At 38.7% G+C, this 15,230-nt stretch overlaps 1 protein-coding gene across 4 annotated transcripts in view; it reads left to right on the top strand.

Annotated features, from left to right (window-relative positions):
- The window catches only part of CNTN3 (contactin 3), a 395,604-nt gene that overhangs the window by 102,002 nt on the left and 278,372 nt on the right, over nucleotides 1-15,230 (top strand). For all 4 annotated transcript variants that reach the window (XM_086366707.1, XM_086366708.1, XM_086366705.1 and 1 more), the window contains exon 2: nucleotides 3,002-3,136. In XM_086366707.1, coding sequence (XP_086222833.1) covers nucleotides 3,082-3,136 — 55 coding nt within the window. In that variant the 5' untranslated portion in view covers nucleotides 3,002-3,081. The remainder of the gene's footprint in view (nucleotides 1-3,001; nucleotides 3,137-15,230) is intronic.

The following is a 15,230-nucleotide window of genomic DNA, read 5'->3' on the forward strand; positions in this document are numbered from 1 at the left end:
GGTAGCTTTAACTTCTCAAAGAACGAAGTATTATTTCAATCATTGTTACATTCCTCAAGGCTTTCCTGTGTGTGAGACTTAACCATTGTCCCCAGACTTTAATATTCCTTGCAACTGTTCCCTAACTTTTTATGAAGGTTTGACATTTCATGTATCATATTATTGCATTTAATGTTTCCAATGCCTTTTATGAATAACTGTCATTGTATTTATTTGAAATGTAATTGTTTTTCGATTTTCTACTGTGTATATATTTGTATAGTGCAGAAATTGTGAGAAGAGTGACATACACACTATGCTATCCTCACATGCATGATTGTTGTTGTTCAGTCATTCAGTTGTGTCCAACTCTTTGCAACCCCGTTGACTGCAGCACACCAGGCTTCCCTATCTATCACCATCACTTGGAGCTTGCCCAAACTTGTGTCCATTGATCAGTGAGGCCATCCAACCATCTCGTCCTCTGTCATCCGCTTCTTCTCCTGCCTTCAGTCTTTCCCAGCATCGGGGTCTTTTCTGATGAGTCGGCTCTTCACATTAGGTGTGCAAAGTATTGGAGCTTTAGTTTCAGCATTAGCCCTTCCAATGAATATTCAGCATTGATTTCCTTTAGGATTGACTGATTTCATCTCCTTGCAGTCCATAGGACTCATGCAAGGCTGTCATATTTAAGTGTATTGTAGAATCATTAAAGTAATTATTCATGTTAATGGCTGGAAATAAATACAGGGAATTCCCTGGTGGTCCATTGGCTAAGACTCTGTGCTCCCAATGCAGGAGGCCTGGGTTCAGTCCCTGGTCAGGGAACTAGATTCCACGTTTCAGAACGAAAGATCTTACAAGCTGCAGCTAAGACCCAGCACAGTCAAATAAGTAAATAAGATACTAAAAAAATAAATTAAATATCTTACTGATTGAGCAGAAAAAATGAAGGCAGGCTAGGTAACTGAAACCCTTTGGTCCAGGTGGGGGAAATCAACCACTGGAAAGCTTTGAGAAGCAATGATCGAATGAGGTAGAATATGTGTCCTTCTTTCTATCTTAAATCATTTTATGATTTTGGGCATAAATCTCTTGGAACTGAATGCTATTGAAAATAGCTTCAAAACATCTCAGCTTCATATGCACAGTGTGACAGACACCACATGTGACTCATTCATATTCTCTTTCCTTTTTCACTTCAGTACACACATCACTTCTGCTGCTGCTGCTGCTAAGTCACTTCAGTCATGTCCAACTCTGTGCAACCCCATAGACGGCAGCCCACCAGGCTCTGCCATCCCTGGGATTCTCCAGGCAAGAACACTGGAGTGGGTTGCCATTTCCTTCTCCAATGCATGAAAGCCCAATGCCTTTTTTGACTGGACCTAATAGCTTTTTTTTTTTTTTTTTTTTGCTTCTAGAGCCATTTTGCTGCCCCTTTGAGAGGCTAGAAGTGCTGGCTCATTAATACTCCCTGAAAACAGCCTCCAAACAGTGACTCCTGGGAGCTGGTATAAAAATACCTCAGCTCCCTTGCCCCTTGGCAAGAATAACTGGACAACTCAAGTGTACCTCTGTCATTACTCTGAGGCATATGTCCTACACAAGCTGGACTTCAGAGTTTCCCCAGAAGGAATAACCTCTGCTTAGCTCTCACAGCTTAGCCTTTATTGGCTGTCTTCCTTTCTTTTTCACTTCTCCATGTCCCGACTGATTTTATTGTTCACCTCTCATGTAAACTGCTTGCACTTCAATTCGTTTTGCAGTGTCTGCACTAAGGGGAACCTTAATAGTGAAAAATGGTCACAGATCCCATGATGGTGTAAGCTGTCAACCTGCAGTTCTTAGAGGAGTAGTTCTCAATTGTATTTCCATCTATCTCAGATTCCCATAGGCCAAGTCAAAGTTATGCCCAAATCTCAGAATTCTGGCTGCAGTTCTACCTCGGCCTCCCCCAAGAATTGTATTGTAAGTGAACAAGAGCAACATCATATAGCAGTAACTGATTTAATAACTTGTTTTAAGTATGTAAGTTGCAAGATACCATGTTTTTACTCTTGAAATTATTATTTGGGACACACTTAATTCTAATGGAATACATCACATGTCATGGCAAGATCCTGTAGTTTAGCACTACTGAGATTGCTCTCCTTTCTTAGCAACAACTAAGATAGCCCAGTCCATAGCAGCTGCTGACTGAAAGTTATACACATTCTCTGCTAAAACGGCTGACATTAGAGTCATTAATTCTCCTGTGTGGAACCAGTTGAGTTTCAGCAATCGAAAAGTGATTCTCTGATTTTATGCGTGTGTGCATCTAACCTACTTGATCGTTAACCGTGCAGTTGAGGTAGTTTCAGATGGCCACCAAAAATGACACAGGATATTCACATAATTATCTACTCTTAGCCAGCACATTCAAGTTTATGAAAATTCAAGAAAGCAAAAAATAAGGTCGTTCCATGTGCAAGATTATCTGACTGAACAATTTTCATTGTTAGCATTTTTATCTGTTTTATGAAACATAAGTAATTGAGGGCTTTCTACAGGTGTTCCTGAAAAAAAGGCTTAGGATGAATGTTGACAATGTTATTTATATGTCTTATGAAGGATTAAGAGACTATGAAAAGCATTGCTTCAAGATATCTACTGATTTGACTCCTTTAGTTTAACCAAAATTATTATCATGAAAGAAAATGAGAAAAGCTTTAATTTCAAGGCCGTATTTTATTTGTTATGATTACTATCAAGCAAAGTTTTAATATTTAATATTTTAGTTTTGTTGGACATTTTTAATTTTGTGAAGCTTCCTCCATATGCCTATCAGTTACATAAAGAGTTTTTTAAGCATCTATATACCATACATCTTTATTTGCCTCAAAAAGATTCGTTTCATTTGGGGATTTTGGGTGCTGTTTTGGGTGTTGTGAATGGTACAGTTTTATGAGAAGAAGAAAATCTATGTTTTAAAGCAATTCATTTTTTTAAAGTCTGACTTCTTTGTGTATATATTTTACAGATTAAAGGATTTACCTGAAGACTAAGCATTCTATTCATCAGAAACTGGACAAGAGTTACTCTTGCTTTTGGAAGTTAAAGATGTTGTTGTCATGGAAGCATTTGATCTTCCTCTCATTCATTGGCTGCCTAGGAGGTAATAATAAACTGTATTTTCTAAGTTGAAGTTAGAACTATGCTTGAGTCATATGTTAAATAATTTTTAAATGTTGAATAGTACTCCACAAATCTTTTTTTTCCCAGAAAGAAAATACTACTTTTCTGATAAATGGAGTCTTGTTTTGCTTCCTAATTTTTGCAAGCTATTTTACTTTCATCACAAATATAGTGTCACTTACTGAAACAGATCTAGTTTAGTGCTATGAATATAACAACCAGAACTTGAGAAGAGTAGTGTATGACATTTTTTCCAAAAAGTCTAAATCTTGTAAACTTTAGTATAAAGGAAGAATATAGATTTTAAGGAATTTCAGTATTTTCATGTCTAATCTGAAAAGCAATACAGTTTTTCTTCTACCAAATAACTTTTTTAAGGGAGTAAAAATAAAGATAGAATTTTAATTTTTTAAACTTTGAAAATTTGTAGCTTGAAACAAAACAAAAAAGGGAAAGATTCTCCTATATCCACCATACAAAAGCAACTCTTAAAATGTGTTTCATTTTGTTCGTTTTGTTTCATTTTCTGGAACAGTAGAGGAGTAAAGACAAAGATTGCTTTAAATGAAGTAATATATGTACAAGGATTAATTTTTTTTTTTTTTTGCTTTTTCATCTTATTACTTTATTTCTTTTTATTATAAAATTTCTCCGGTACCTAAGCAGTTGAAAGAATGGTACGATGAATACCCACATACGCACCGTTTTATTGCATCTTTAATTGTACTTATTCTATCTATATGCACATGTATATGCATTTTCCATTTATTGGTAGGTTGACTACACCACTTGAAAGTAGGTTACAGAAGTTTTCACCTCTCACCCACAAAATTTAAGCATCTGTCTCCTGAGAAGATGACCTATTTTCTAGACGAACAAGTTCTTTTTGATACTTAAGGAAAGTAGAAAAAAAAAGTGGCCTGTCATTTTTCTTTTCTAAGAGGAGGAAATTGGTGTGGAATGAGGCCAAATGCAGTGTCAGGTAAAACATATGTCACTTGAAGACATGTTTATATTGGAGTAGACTTCTGAGCCCTTATGTCAAATTTTAAACATTCTTAAAATATTTAAATGATACTTAAACCTCCAACTTTTAAAATAAACTTTTTTTTTAAGCAGGTTTTTCCCTGATGCCTCAGTTTTGTTCTCTAAAAGATTTTCTTTGCTATTAACCTAGCAGTGAGCGAAAAAGGAATAATTATTTTAAATTTTTACTATTTTAAATAGTCTTTGGAGACGATCCACACAGATATGAAAGCAATTTTTTCTTGCACTGTTTCCTTCATTTTAAAAAATTTAAAATTTGAGTTCTGTTGTTAAAGGAGAAAAATGAAAGGAAATATACTTCAGCAGTATTATTATTCACAATGTCAACTTTCATAGAAACAACCTTGAAATTTTACAGTTACTTGGAAGCGGGTAGATATACTTAGAAAGTAGAAATATAGCTAAAGGAAGTGCGATTAGTGTGTCAAAGGTTTAAAATTTTAAATTGTAATTTGGCACTGTGTACAAACTGTATTGCTTGCTTTCAGTAACTTAGAAATGTTTTATACTTATGATACTGCTTTCTTATAGAGAAAGCAGTAAAAGCAGTATTCATTTACAAAATATTAAGACATTATTTAAAAAGTTTTAAAGGAACACTTGATTTTCTAGGTATGTTAAAAAACTATAAAAGTTGGTAAAGGAGAATTGGATTAATACATGGTAAATTATATAGAGAGCATTACTTACAGAATTGGTAATCTTTACAATTACGGTATGGAGAATAATTTGTCTCTGACCACTTTTCTGAAGAGTATTGATTGCATTACAGTTCTTTATATACTCAATATTGGTACTCTTTTTGCATTTATATAAAATTTAGACAAAAAAGCTAGCTTGTGAGTATGATATTCTGTTAACCAATATTGGGTCACTTTTTAAATATTAAATTTAAAATCTGTTCCTGATGTAGTAGGTATCTATAAATAAATACCAAGTAAAGACATATTATGTGAATTCACTACCTAGAGTTTATCCTAAGACATTAACTCAATAAATAGAGCAAATGCTTGATAATTTTGACTTTCTGTTTTTTCATATCTAAGCTTTCTGTTATCCATTATTTTGTGCATTTTAAAAATGATTTCCTTCTATTGTTTTGTCTCTGCATATTTCTCTCTGCAGCAAAGAGGCAAATTGCAATTTTGAGCTGGCAGTTTTTCCTAAGATGAACATGAGCATTTTTTCCTCAAAAAAACCAGGCTGCATTCATTCTTTAAAAAATATTTATTAAGCATGTATTATATGTTGTACATTGTTTCCAGTGAAGAAAAGGGACAGAGATCTGTGTCATGTAGGGTTTATATATACTCAGGTTGTGGTAGAGAATCACACTGAGTTAGTAGATGATGGCGCTATGAAGAAAAATAAGCCGCATAACATGAAAGTTTGGGGGGCTGGGACGTGAGTTACCACTTTAAATGAGGTGTTCAGATTCATCCTCATAGAGAAGGTGATGTGTGGCACAAAGACTTAGCAGTGAACGAGTTGACCTTGTGGGTATTTAGGGAAGAGAGCTTCAGGCAAAGTCAGCAATCCATGCAAGTGTTTAATATATGACATGCTGATTATTTCTTGAAATAGCAGGAAAGTTAGCCTGGTTAGATATGGAAGAGTTATGGAAAAGAAGTAGTAGGTGAAAGTCAAGAAGTAATGTGGAGATGGATGCAGCAGAACATGAAGGCATTGTGTATCACTGAAAATATTTACTGCTCTTGCTTTGACTGCCCTCAGGGGCCATAGTGTGATTTGATCAGAGCAGTGATGTAATTTTGTGTGTTTTTTTTTAAGGACCTGGCGGGACATTGTGTTGCGGATTGATTGTAGAGATAAAGGGGAGCAAGCAGAGGCCCCAGTAGGAAGTTAATGCTGTAATCAGGGAAGGGATGTTGGTAGCTGACTTCAGGGTGGTAGCAGGGGTTGTTGATGTTCAGTAGTTAAGCTGTGTCTGACTCTTTGTGACCCCATGGACTACAGCATGCCAGGCAAGCTTCCCTGTCATTCACTGTCTCCTGGAGTTTGCTCACACTCATGTCCATTGAATCGGTGATGCCATTCAACCATCTCATCCTCTGTCACTTCCTTCTCCTGCCCTCAATCTTTGCCAGCCATCAGGCCTTGACTCTTCTCATCAGGTGGCTAAAATATCAGGGTGGTAGTCAGATTTTGGATAAATTTTGAATATATACTCATGAGGATTTGTGGATGGGATGTATGTGGGATATGAGAAAAAAGAAAGGCTTGAAGATAACCTCAAGGCTCAAGTGTCACCTTGCGTCCACTTGAAGAGGTGTACCTTGTGAATGAAATGAAGAACAGGCAGAAGACAGGGATGAGTTTTCCAAACTGAAGGTCATTACGAAGTAAGGGATTAAAAGATCGATTCTTTGGATCATGTCAAGCATTTTCATTAGAAAATAAAATAACCTTAAAGTATAATGTATCAGCATTCACTGTCCATTTAGTAAATATAGTCTGCTGAGCACTTCTAGGCATTTGGGATATACCTGTGAACAAAACAATGTCCCAGTCCTCCTAGAGCTGTCCTTTTAATATATGTGAATTGAGTCTTGATCTTACACATGTTTCTTACTGAGTTGCTATGAAAAAAGTTGAGAACTATGTAGAAAACAGAGATTTAGAGATAAGAACCCTCCAGAAGTCTAAGAAACCAGAAAAAGAAGTAACACTCAGATGAGGAAAATAATAGTGAAGACTTCAAAATTAGTAATACTAACAGTACTCATTAATGGATACTTAGGCACTATGATTATACACTGGAAGTGAGAAATAGATTTAAGGGCCTAGATCTTATAGATAGAGTGCCTGCTGAACTATGGAATGAGGTTCGTGGCATTGTACAAGAGACAGGGATCAAGACCATCCCCATGGAAAAGAAATGCAAAAAAGCAAAATGGCTGTCTAGGGAGGCCTGACAAATAGCTGTGAAAAGAAGAGAAGCAAAAAGCAAAGGAGAAAAGGAAAGATATAAACATCTGAATGCAGAGTTCCAAAGAATAACTAGGAAAGATAAGAAAGCCTTCCTGAGCAGTACTCTTGCCTGGAAAATTCCATGGACGGAGGAGCCTGGTAGGCTGCAGTCCATGGGGTCACTAAGAGTCGGGCACGACTGAGTGACTTCACTTTCACTTTTCACTTTCATGCATTGGAGAAGGCAATGGCAACCCAGTCCAGTACTCTTGCCTGGAGAATCCCAGGGACAGAAGAGCCTGGTGGGCTGCCGTCTATGAGGTTGCACAGAGTCAGACACGACTGAAGCAAATTAGCAGCAGTAGCAGCAGCAGCAGCTTTCTTGTAGTGGATATTCTGTTGGTGTCTCCAGTATCAACTGTTTACTGCTGTCATGAAACAGCCCTGAGGCCTGGAAGAGACTAACCCCATGCAGAGCCCTACAGATAGACCTTTCTGATTTGCCCCAGTGATTGGCCTAAGCCACTGAGCTTAAGGGATTTTTTTTTTTTTTTTAACACAAGATTTGATTAAATCAAGGACATTTTCTTCAAACTTTAGGAAAAGTGCTGTTTCTCCTAGTGTATCTGAATGAGGAATCCTGGCATCCTGGTTGCATCAGGTGTCCAGCCTACAATCACCTGGGAAGCCAGCCTGAGGGCAGAGCTGACTCTGCATTCAGATCAGAGAAATCAGAAGACACCAGCCCCTTGATGAATTCATGTTGATATGCCCCCTCTGGCTTACACGTCATCCAAAGCAGAAAATGCCCCTCCTCCAGCCCCTGTGACCGGGCATAACCCTTTTGCCACAGAGCTGGAAAAAGGACCTACCTCTTCAGGACCTACCAAGGCAGTGAAGGTTGTGTCCACTCACAGGTATCCCTGAATGCATTATAACTGAGAAAAGACTTCAGCTTTATGAGAAGATTTATATCATCTAGATTAAATCATTTTTTTAAATTGTTGGTATTATAATTGAGGCTAAAATGTGTGATCACTGGGCATGAGCCTTGGCTTCCTTTACAGTATAGATTTAATAATGGACAGCATGTACAAAGAAAATACACAGGTTTGGGCTGCATTTGCACATCATAAACTCTGCGTGTTTTAAGGCCGATAGTTTGTGTGCAAATACAAAACAAATTGAGCTTATTGGCAAGCATCTTAGAGTGCCCTTGATCATAGGTTCCATCCTGTTCTTTGTCATCTTAACATGAAAACTTTCTGCACTAGTCTTTCATCCAAATAGTGATTAAGGAAAGTTTTGGAAACAGATTACACATTCCAAGTTCTCTTTGAGATAATTGAGGAATATTGTTCAATTGGTTTAATAACTGCCACCCTTGAAATCATTGAGAAAATGAGTTTGTGGCATTGGATGTGGTGCTTCTAGTAAACTGTTGCCATTAACGCAAATAGCTGTCATTTTTCTGTGTGTATAATATGATGTTATATCATTGATACTGGTGAGATGGAGACGTCACTGATCTGTGCTTATAAATCTTCACGTCCTCCATGATTTCACCGGTAAAGTTATTTCAAATCATTCCCTCAGTTGCACCACCCTAAATCTTGAATTGCTTTTCATTTGTACTATTTATATCTTGACAGTTTATCAGAGTATGCATGTGAAAATCAGGGAGAGGAAAAGCAAGCGTCATTGGTGTGTTTTCTTCCTGTAATCTTGATCTCCAAATAATGGATTTTTGTAAGCTTTGTGGTGACTAAGAAGGCTTTGGGGGGGGTGCTTAAAAAATAATGTATGTTGGAAATGCTGTTAGAGTTCAACAAGCACATAAGGTTAAATAAAACCCACAATTTTATTTAGCTCTTAAAATAGCTATTGTCTCAAAAGTTTCTGTTGATTAGTTCACTGACTCCTGTGAATAAAGTGCTCATTCAAACCAATTTAATTGACTATTGCCTAAATGGTAAGCAGTCTTAAAGTACTCATCACATGAAAGTGTTTTTAAGTACCCCTGTGCAAATTATGTCTTCTATGAATTGTATTAGCAGAGCTAAATGGTCTGGACTCCTGGGATGTGAGGGTGCATTCTTAAGTATTAGCTCATGAATAATGTTGAACTTTGAGTATAAGACAGTCACACGTGTATATATACATTTATACAAACCACAACAAAAGGAATCTTGATTCTAGTCAATAACACATTTTTTTTTTCTTTTGCAAATACGCCTGTAAGCAAAGAGAAGGCAGGGTTTATGCTGTGATACTAAATTATACTTCCTCTTCATTGTCCTTTTTTCTCACCTTATCTCTACTCCCACTTCAGTATATGTTTACATGGACAGCTCTTGCCTTTATTGTCTCTCATCTCAACTATTGCCCTGGCCTTGCTCCTCCTCTCTGTGCCCGCTTCTCCTTCCTTTCTGCAGTGCATCTCATACGTTGCAACTAGACTTCTCTTTTTGTGCAGCCATCCTGCAGGCATTCACGGAGTGTCTGCTCTGTGTGAGGCATTGCGATAAGTGCTTTGGAGGAGTTCAAGATGAGTCAGTCAGGTTGCATTCTGTCTGAGAGTGAAAGAAGGCACATGCAGACAATGAGAGGAGAAAAAATGCTAGGATTTTTGTTTTTCAGTCACTCAGTCATGTCCGACTCTTTGCGACCCCATGGACTGCAGCATGCCAGGCCTCCCTGTCTCCTTCACCATCTCCAGAGCTTGCTCAAACCCATGTCCATTGAATCAGTGATGCCATCCAACCATCTGGTCCTCTGTTGTCCCCTTCTCCTCCTGCCTTCAATCTTTCCCAGCATCAGGGTCTTTTCTAACGAGTCGTTGTCTTTTTGCATCAGGTGGCCAGTGTTGGAGCTTTAGTTTCAGTATCAGTCCTTCTAATGAATATTCAGGATTGATTTCCTTTAGGATTGACTGGTTTGATCTTGCAGTCCAAGGGACTCTCAAGAGTCTTCTCCAACACTGCAGTTCAAAGCATCAGTTCTTTGGCGTTCAGCCTTCTTTATGGTCCAAAACTCACATTCATACATGACTACTGGAAAAACCATAGTTTTGACTATATGGACCTTTGTCGGCAAAGTAACATCTCTGCTTTTTAATATGCTGTCTAGGTTCAACATAACTGTTCTTCCAAGAAGCAAGCATCATTTAATTTTGTGGCTGTAGATTTAGGATCCTATTTAAGAAAAGTGAGCTTCCCTGGTTTTTCAGACGGTAAAGAATCTGCCTGCATTTCAGGAGACCTGGGTTCGGTCTTTGGGTTGGGAAGACCTTCTGGAGAAGGGAATGGCTACCTACTCCAGTATTCTTGCCTGGAGAATTCCATGGACAGCGGAGCTTGGTAGACTACAGTTCACTGGGTTGTGAAGACATGACTGTTGAAATGAATGGACAGAAAGTGTTGCCCTAGAGAGACTGGGCTGCTGAAAGGAAAATGGTGCCTGTGACATAGAGCCACTTTGAATTCAAAAAGTGTGAGGCTTAATTGGTATTAGCTTGCTTAGAATTGCCTTGATGGGCCAGCTGGCTGAGGGATCACATTGCTGTTCCTAATAAAATTCTAGGCCTGGCCTCTGTGTTTATCTCCTTTGCTTTCCCTCTTGAGGACTGTGAAGTGCTTTCCTGGAATAGACTGTGGACACACACCAGTGTGTATTGCTTCAAGTGACTGCTGATTCATCCCGCGCGTTGCTGAGTGTTGGGAGTCGGGTTCTTGAGTGTGCCGTATGTATCCTCTATACTGAGCCTGTGCCGTCTTGCTCATCAGTATATGAGCCTGACTGGAAATGCCCACCAGTGTGGAAATCAGCCGTTTCCTCACAAATGTCAGTTGTCAGTGCCTCTGAGCTTACCTAAAAATTATGACCGTCGCTGCTTGGCTGTCCTCAGTGCTCAGCACTGTGCAGGGTATTTTACTACATGTTTCTGTAATTCTCACATCATTTTGTTGATTTGTGACTGTGCTGGGTGTTCATTGCTGCATGCACGCAACCTCTAGCTGCGGCAAGCAGAGGTTACTCTTTACTTATGGTGTGCAGGCTCTCATTGCGGTGGCTTCTCTTGTGGTGGCGCACTGGCTGTAGGACCCATGGACTTCGGTAGGTGTGGTACATGGGCTCAGTGGTTGTGGCACTTGGAGTTAGTTGCTCCATGACAGGTGGCATCTTACTGGACCAGGGATTGAACCCCTGACTTCTGCATTGGCAGGCAGATCCCATACCACTAAGCCATCAATGAAGCCTTCTCATATACTTCCTGTCTTTCGTTTTAGCTCAGTTTGAAAACTTCTTTTTCTTTTGCTTAATATATCATTTGGATCCCATGGTAGTGAAAAAGCCTGACAGGCATCCCATGGGGATCCTTTCCTCCACTTCATCTTTTCCAGTGACACCCTCGCCCCAGTACCCTCGCTGTTTGCATACATGCATAGCTTGGTCATCAGAAAATGTCCATGCAGAGGGACCGTTTTTTCATCCATATTACTTTCGAAGGAAAATTCTCACCCAAAAACCTGCTGCATATTTTAATTGGGGAAGTGGCACAGCTGCTTGTTCCGTTTTGCCAGTGAAGCCTAAGGTACCCTGTCTATACTTCCTCCTCACCAAAGATCATAGAGATCCAATTTATCTTCACTTTTGCACGTCGCTTTCTTTGAACAGCAGTCCTCACTTTAAGTTTGAGACAGTGTCAAGAGACAGAACTCTGTGAGTAGATACGCAGCACTGTGCGCTTAGTTGCTCAGTCATGCCTGACCCCCTGCCGCCCCATGGACTGTAGCCCGCCAGGCTTCTCTGTCCTTGGAATTCTCCAGGCAAGAATACTAGAGTGAGTTGCCATTCCCTTCTCCAGGAGATCTTCCCGACCTAGGGGTCAAACCTGGGTCTCCTGCACTTCAGGCAGATTCTGTACCATCTGAGCCACCAGGCAATGCATGCAGCACTGGATGTTATTTTACAAAAAACATTTTTAAATTTAAAATTATTTAATGAGAATAGTATGTGGTAGGGAGCAATTGAATTATGGATACATCTTTACATGTATAAGTATCTGTGTGTATAATTTGAAGAAACTATAGGAGAAGATAGACATTTTATCTCTTTTTTTTTTTTTGATATAGCTTTCCATAAACTTAAAGCACTATAACATTATTGAACAACTTTTGGAGGTTTTATTTGCCAACTGTGGAGGTTTAGCTGTTTTTGTGTGGTTGGTAATTGTCCAGTGATTGCCAGTTTTCTTTTGTTTTTTTACAGAAGGGTAACTAACAATGCCCACAAGGAACACCACATTTATTTCTTTGAAGGTTGTCAGTGAAAATGAGAAGGCAAATGACATTTGGAAATGGCTGAAATGTTAGAATTTATTTGTCCCTCAGTAGATAAATATAATTGTTCAACATCCTTTTTTATTTATTATTTCTTTTATCTTTCAAGTGAATGGCATAATTGGAGCCTGAAATAACTGCTATTGCATTACCAAAGCAGTTGTGCAGTTGTGCATCACTGTGACACTTCTACTTGTAAAATTCCATGTTAGAAGGTTAAGATTAAAGTATTGCTGTTAATAAAATGTTTGTTCAATGTTCCATTCATTTTGAAAACCATCTGTTGAATGTGAAACACTGCTTTTTGGTCAGACTGTGTTTTGGGCATTTATTGTGTATAAAGGAAGAAAACAACAAACTTGATCTTGGCAAAAAAGGGAAAGACAAAAAAATCTACTGTATCCCTACTAGATTTACCAATGCAAATGTGCTTCCTCTTCCAACTGCTGCCTGGCAGCTGAGGAATTAAGCTCTTATCTTAGTAGGTAAGAGTCACCTGTTAGGTTTACTTATTTATAAGATTGCTGGAGACAAAGGTAATGTTCCCACCTGTCACTTAAACAGGAGGCAATTTGTTCCTTTTAACTAAAAGAACAGTTTAAAAAAAAAAGAAAGAAAGGAGGGCTTTCTCAGGTAGATCTGATGCCCGGCTTGTATTGAGTGACCTTGGGAGACTATTTCAAGGAAGAGTGGCTTTTTTCTTGGACTTACTATATAGTCACTGAGAACCCCATCATCTGTGGTCAAGAAAGAAAATTCAAGGGATGGTGTGAGATGGTGTGGTGGCTCATGAATTCACATTCTCTGAACCCATGACTTAATTCACTTTTTTTTTTCTTTTTAAACTTGAGAGTGGAATTTGTAAGCTGCTATTTTGAGTGGCTCTGATGACTAACTCAATTAATTCCAAGCATGTGAACTTTATTTGCTCCTCTGATCCTACAAGCAAGGAGGTGTGGTGAAGGATACTGTTGGCTGGACTTAAGGCATCCAGGTGGTGCTGGGATTGGTTGCTACCATTGTGACATTGATTGCTACTGCCTATGGACATGGGATTCCCCGGTGGCTCAGATGGTAAGGTATCTGCCCGCAATGAAGGAGACCTGGGCTCGGTTCCTGGGTTGGGAAGATCCCTGGAGAAGGAAATGGCAACCCACTCCAGTACTCTTGCCTAGAAAATTCCATGGATGGAGGAGCCTGGTGGGCTACAGTCCACGGGGTCACAAAGAGTCGGAAATGACTAAGGGACTTCACTTTCACTTTCGTGGACATGGGGCATTGATAAATTTCAACAGTTGTTTAGAGAATACATGAATACTGGGAACAGAATGTCCCTGTTCTTCAATATACGTCTCTTGTTCTAAGAATATGCCCACTCAAAGGGCAGTCTCATGTGCCACCCAGGTAGGTTTAAAGAAGGATGGCAGTTTTGTGTTTTTATGTGTTTTGTGTGCATTTTTATTCTAGCATTAAGTTTTTATAGCAGGACTCCTGGAATTTTAGTCTACACCTAAGACTTGCATAACTACATGTTCTTTCACAGGATTTTAGTGATTTTAATACGCTTTGACTTTTTGACTCTATAGGAAAACAGCTTTTCATTCTGACCTCATGAGTATGTGTGTGTGCACACACTCACACATGATATTTAAACTCAAACATATGTATAAGAAATATAGAAAAGCAGTCACATGCAGAGCATAATTATGTAGGTAATTATGAAATATTGGATGTTGAACAATGTGATGCATGGGTTTCTGAGTGCCCATCTATCTTTTAGTTAAGAAATAATATTTACTACAGCATATTCAGTGCCATGCAAGCCTTTTTTATGTGCTTGATAACACAGCAAAGTAAAATGAGGATCCTCAGTGCTGTGGCAATAATTTCTATTATGGGAGAAGAGAGAAGATACACCTCCTGCTAACAGCAATATAAGAGAATCCCGTGTTTTTTTCCTGCTTCATGGGGTTTTTGAATGCTCTTTGCTGTTACCTTGTTGAGTTTTCCATTGACACTTCATTGGTGGGTAATTATTTGAAGACAGAGTGGAAAGTAAATACTTGTTGGAGAATTGTCTCTCAGTGAGAACTGATGGCATGCGTGTCTTGACAATTCCATATTTCAAAACTTTTTGAAGCAGTCACCCTCCACAGGCACCTTTTTTCTTGGCATAATACTTGCAATTATTTGCTCAAACCAGGTAAGTGAACACAGGTGCCAGTGTTCACAACCATCATGAAAATAAGGAAAATCACATCCTATTTTTTGTGTCATGTAGATATGAGACTCTAGTGAATGAAGTCATTTATTAGGCTGCCTTCTCATAAACTACTAGTCCTCAACCAGAGATAATTAAACATTTGACATGAGGGTTAGGCAAAAAAATGCAGTAACAATACCATTTATGATACTGCTGCTTGCTGTATTAAAATTTTTTTGCTTATCTCTGCATCAAAAGCCCTGTAATATTGGTATCATTCCTGTAGAGCAGTAGAGAATTCAGGGACTCTGAGAGCTAAAATGACTTCCTAAACCTAGATAGAAGTATTATAAAATAAATCTTTTTTCTCACAAGGCAAAGTCACTGTTCTGCTAACAGACGTAGCTTTTCCTAAAGCCGTGGTCAGCATACTCTTTAATAGAATGTTCAGATAGGATGTATTTTGGGCTTTGCAGTCCATATGGTCTCTGTCATGACTACCCATCTCTGCCGCTGTAAAACGAAAGCAGCCACAGATAGTACCTGGCTGT

This window comes from Bos grunniens, chromosome 22 (assembly GCF_055505025.1).
Source record: "Bos grunniens cultivar Pamir isolate PY7600 chromosome 22, Bosgru_T2T1.0, whole genome shotgun sequence".
NCBI lineage: Eukaryota > Metazoa > Chordata > Mammalia > Artiodactyla > Bovidae > Bos > Bos grunniens.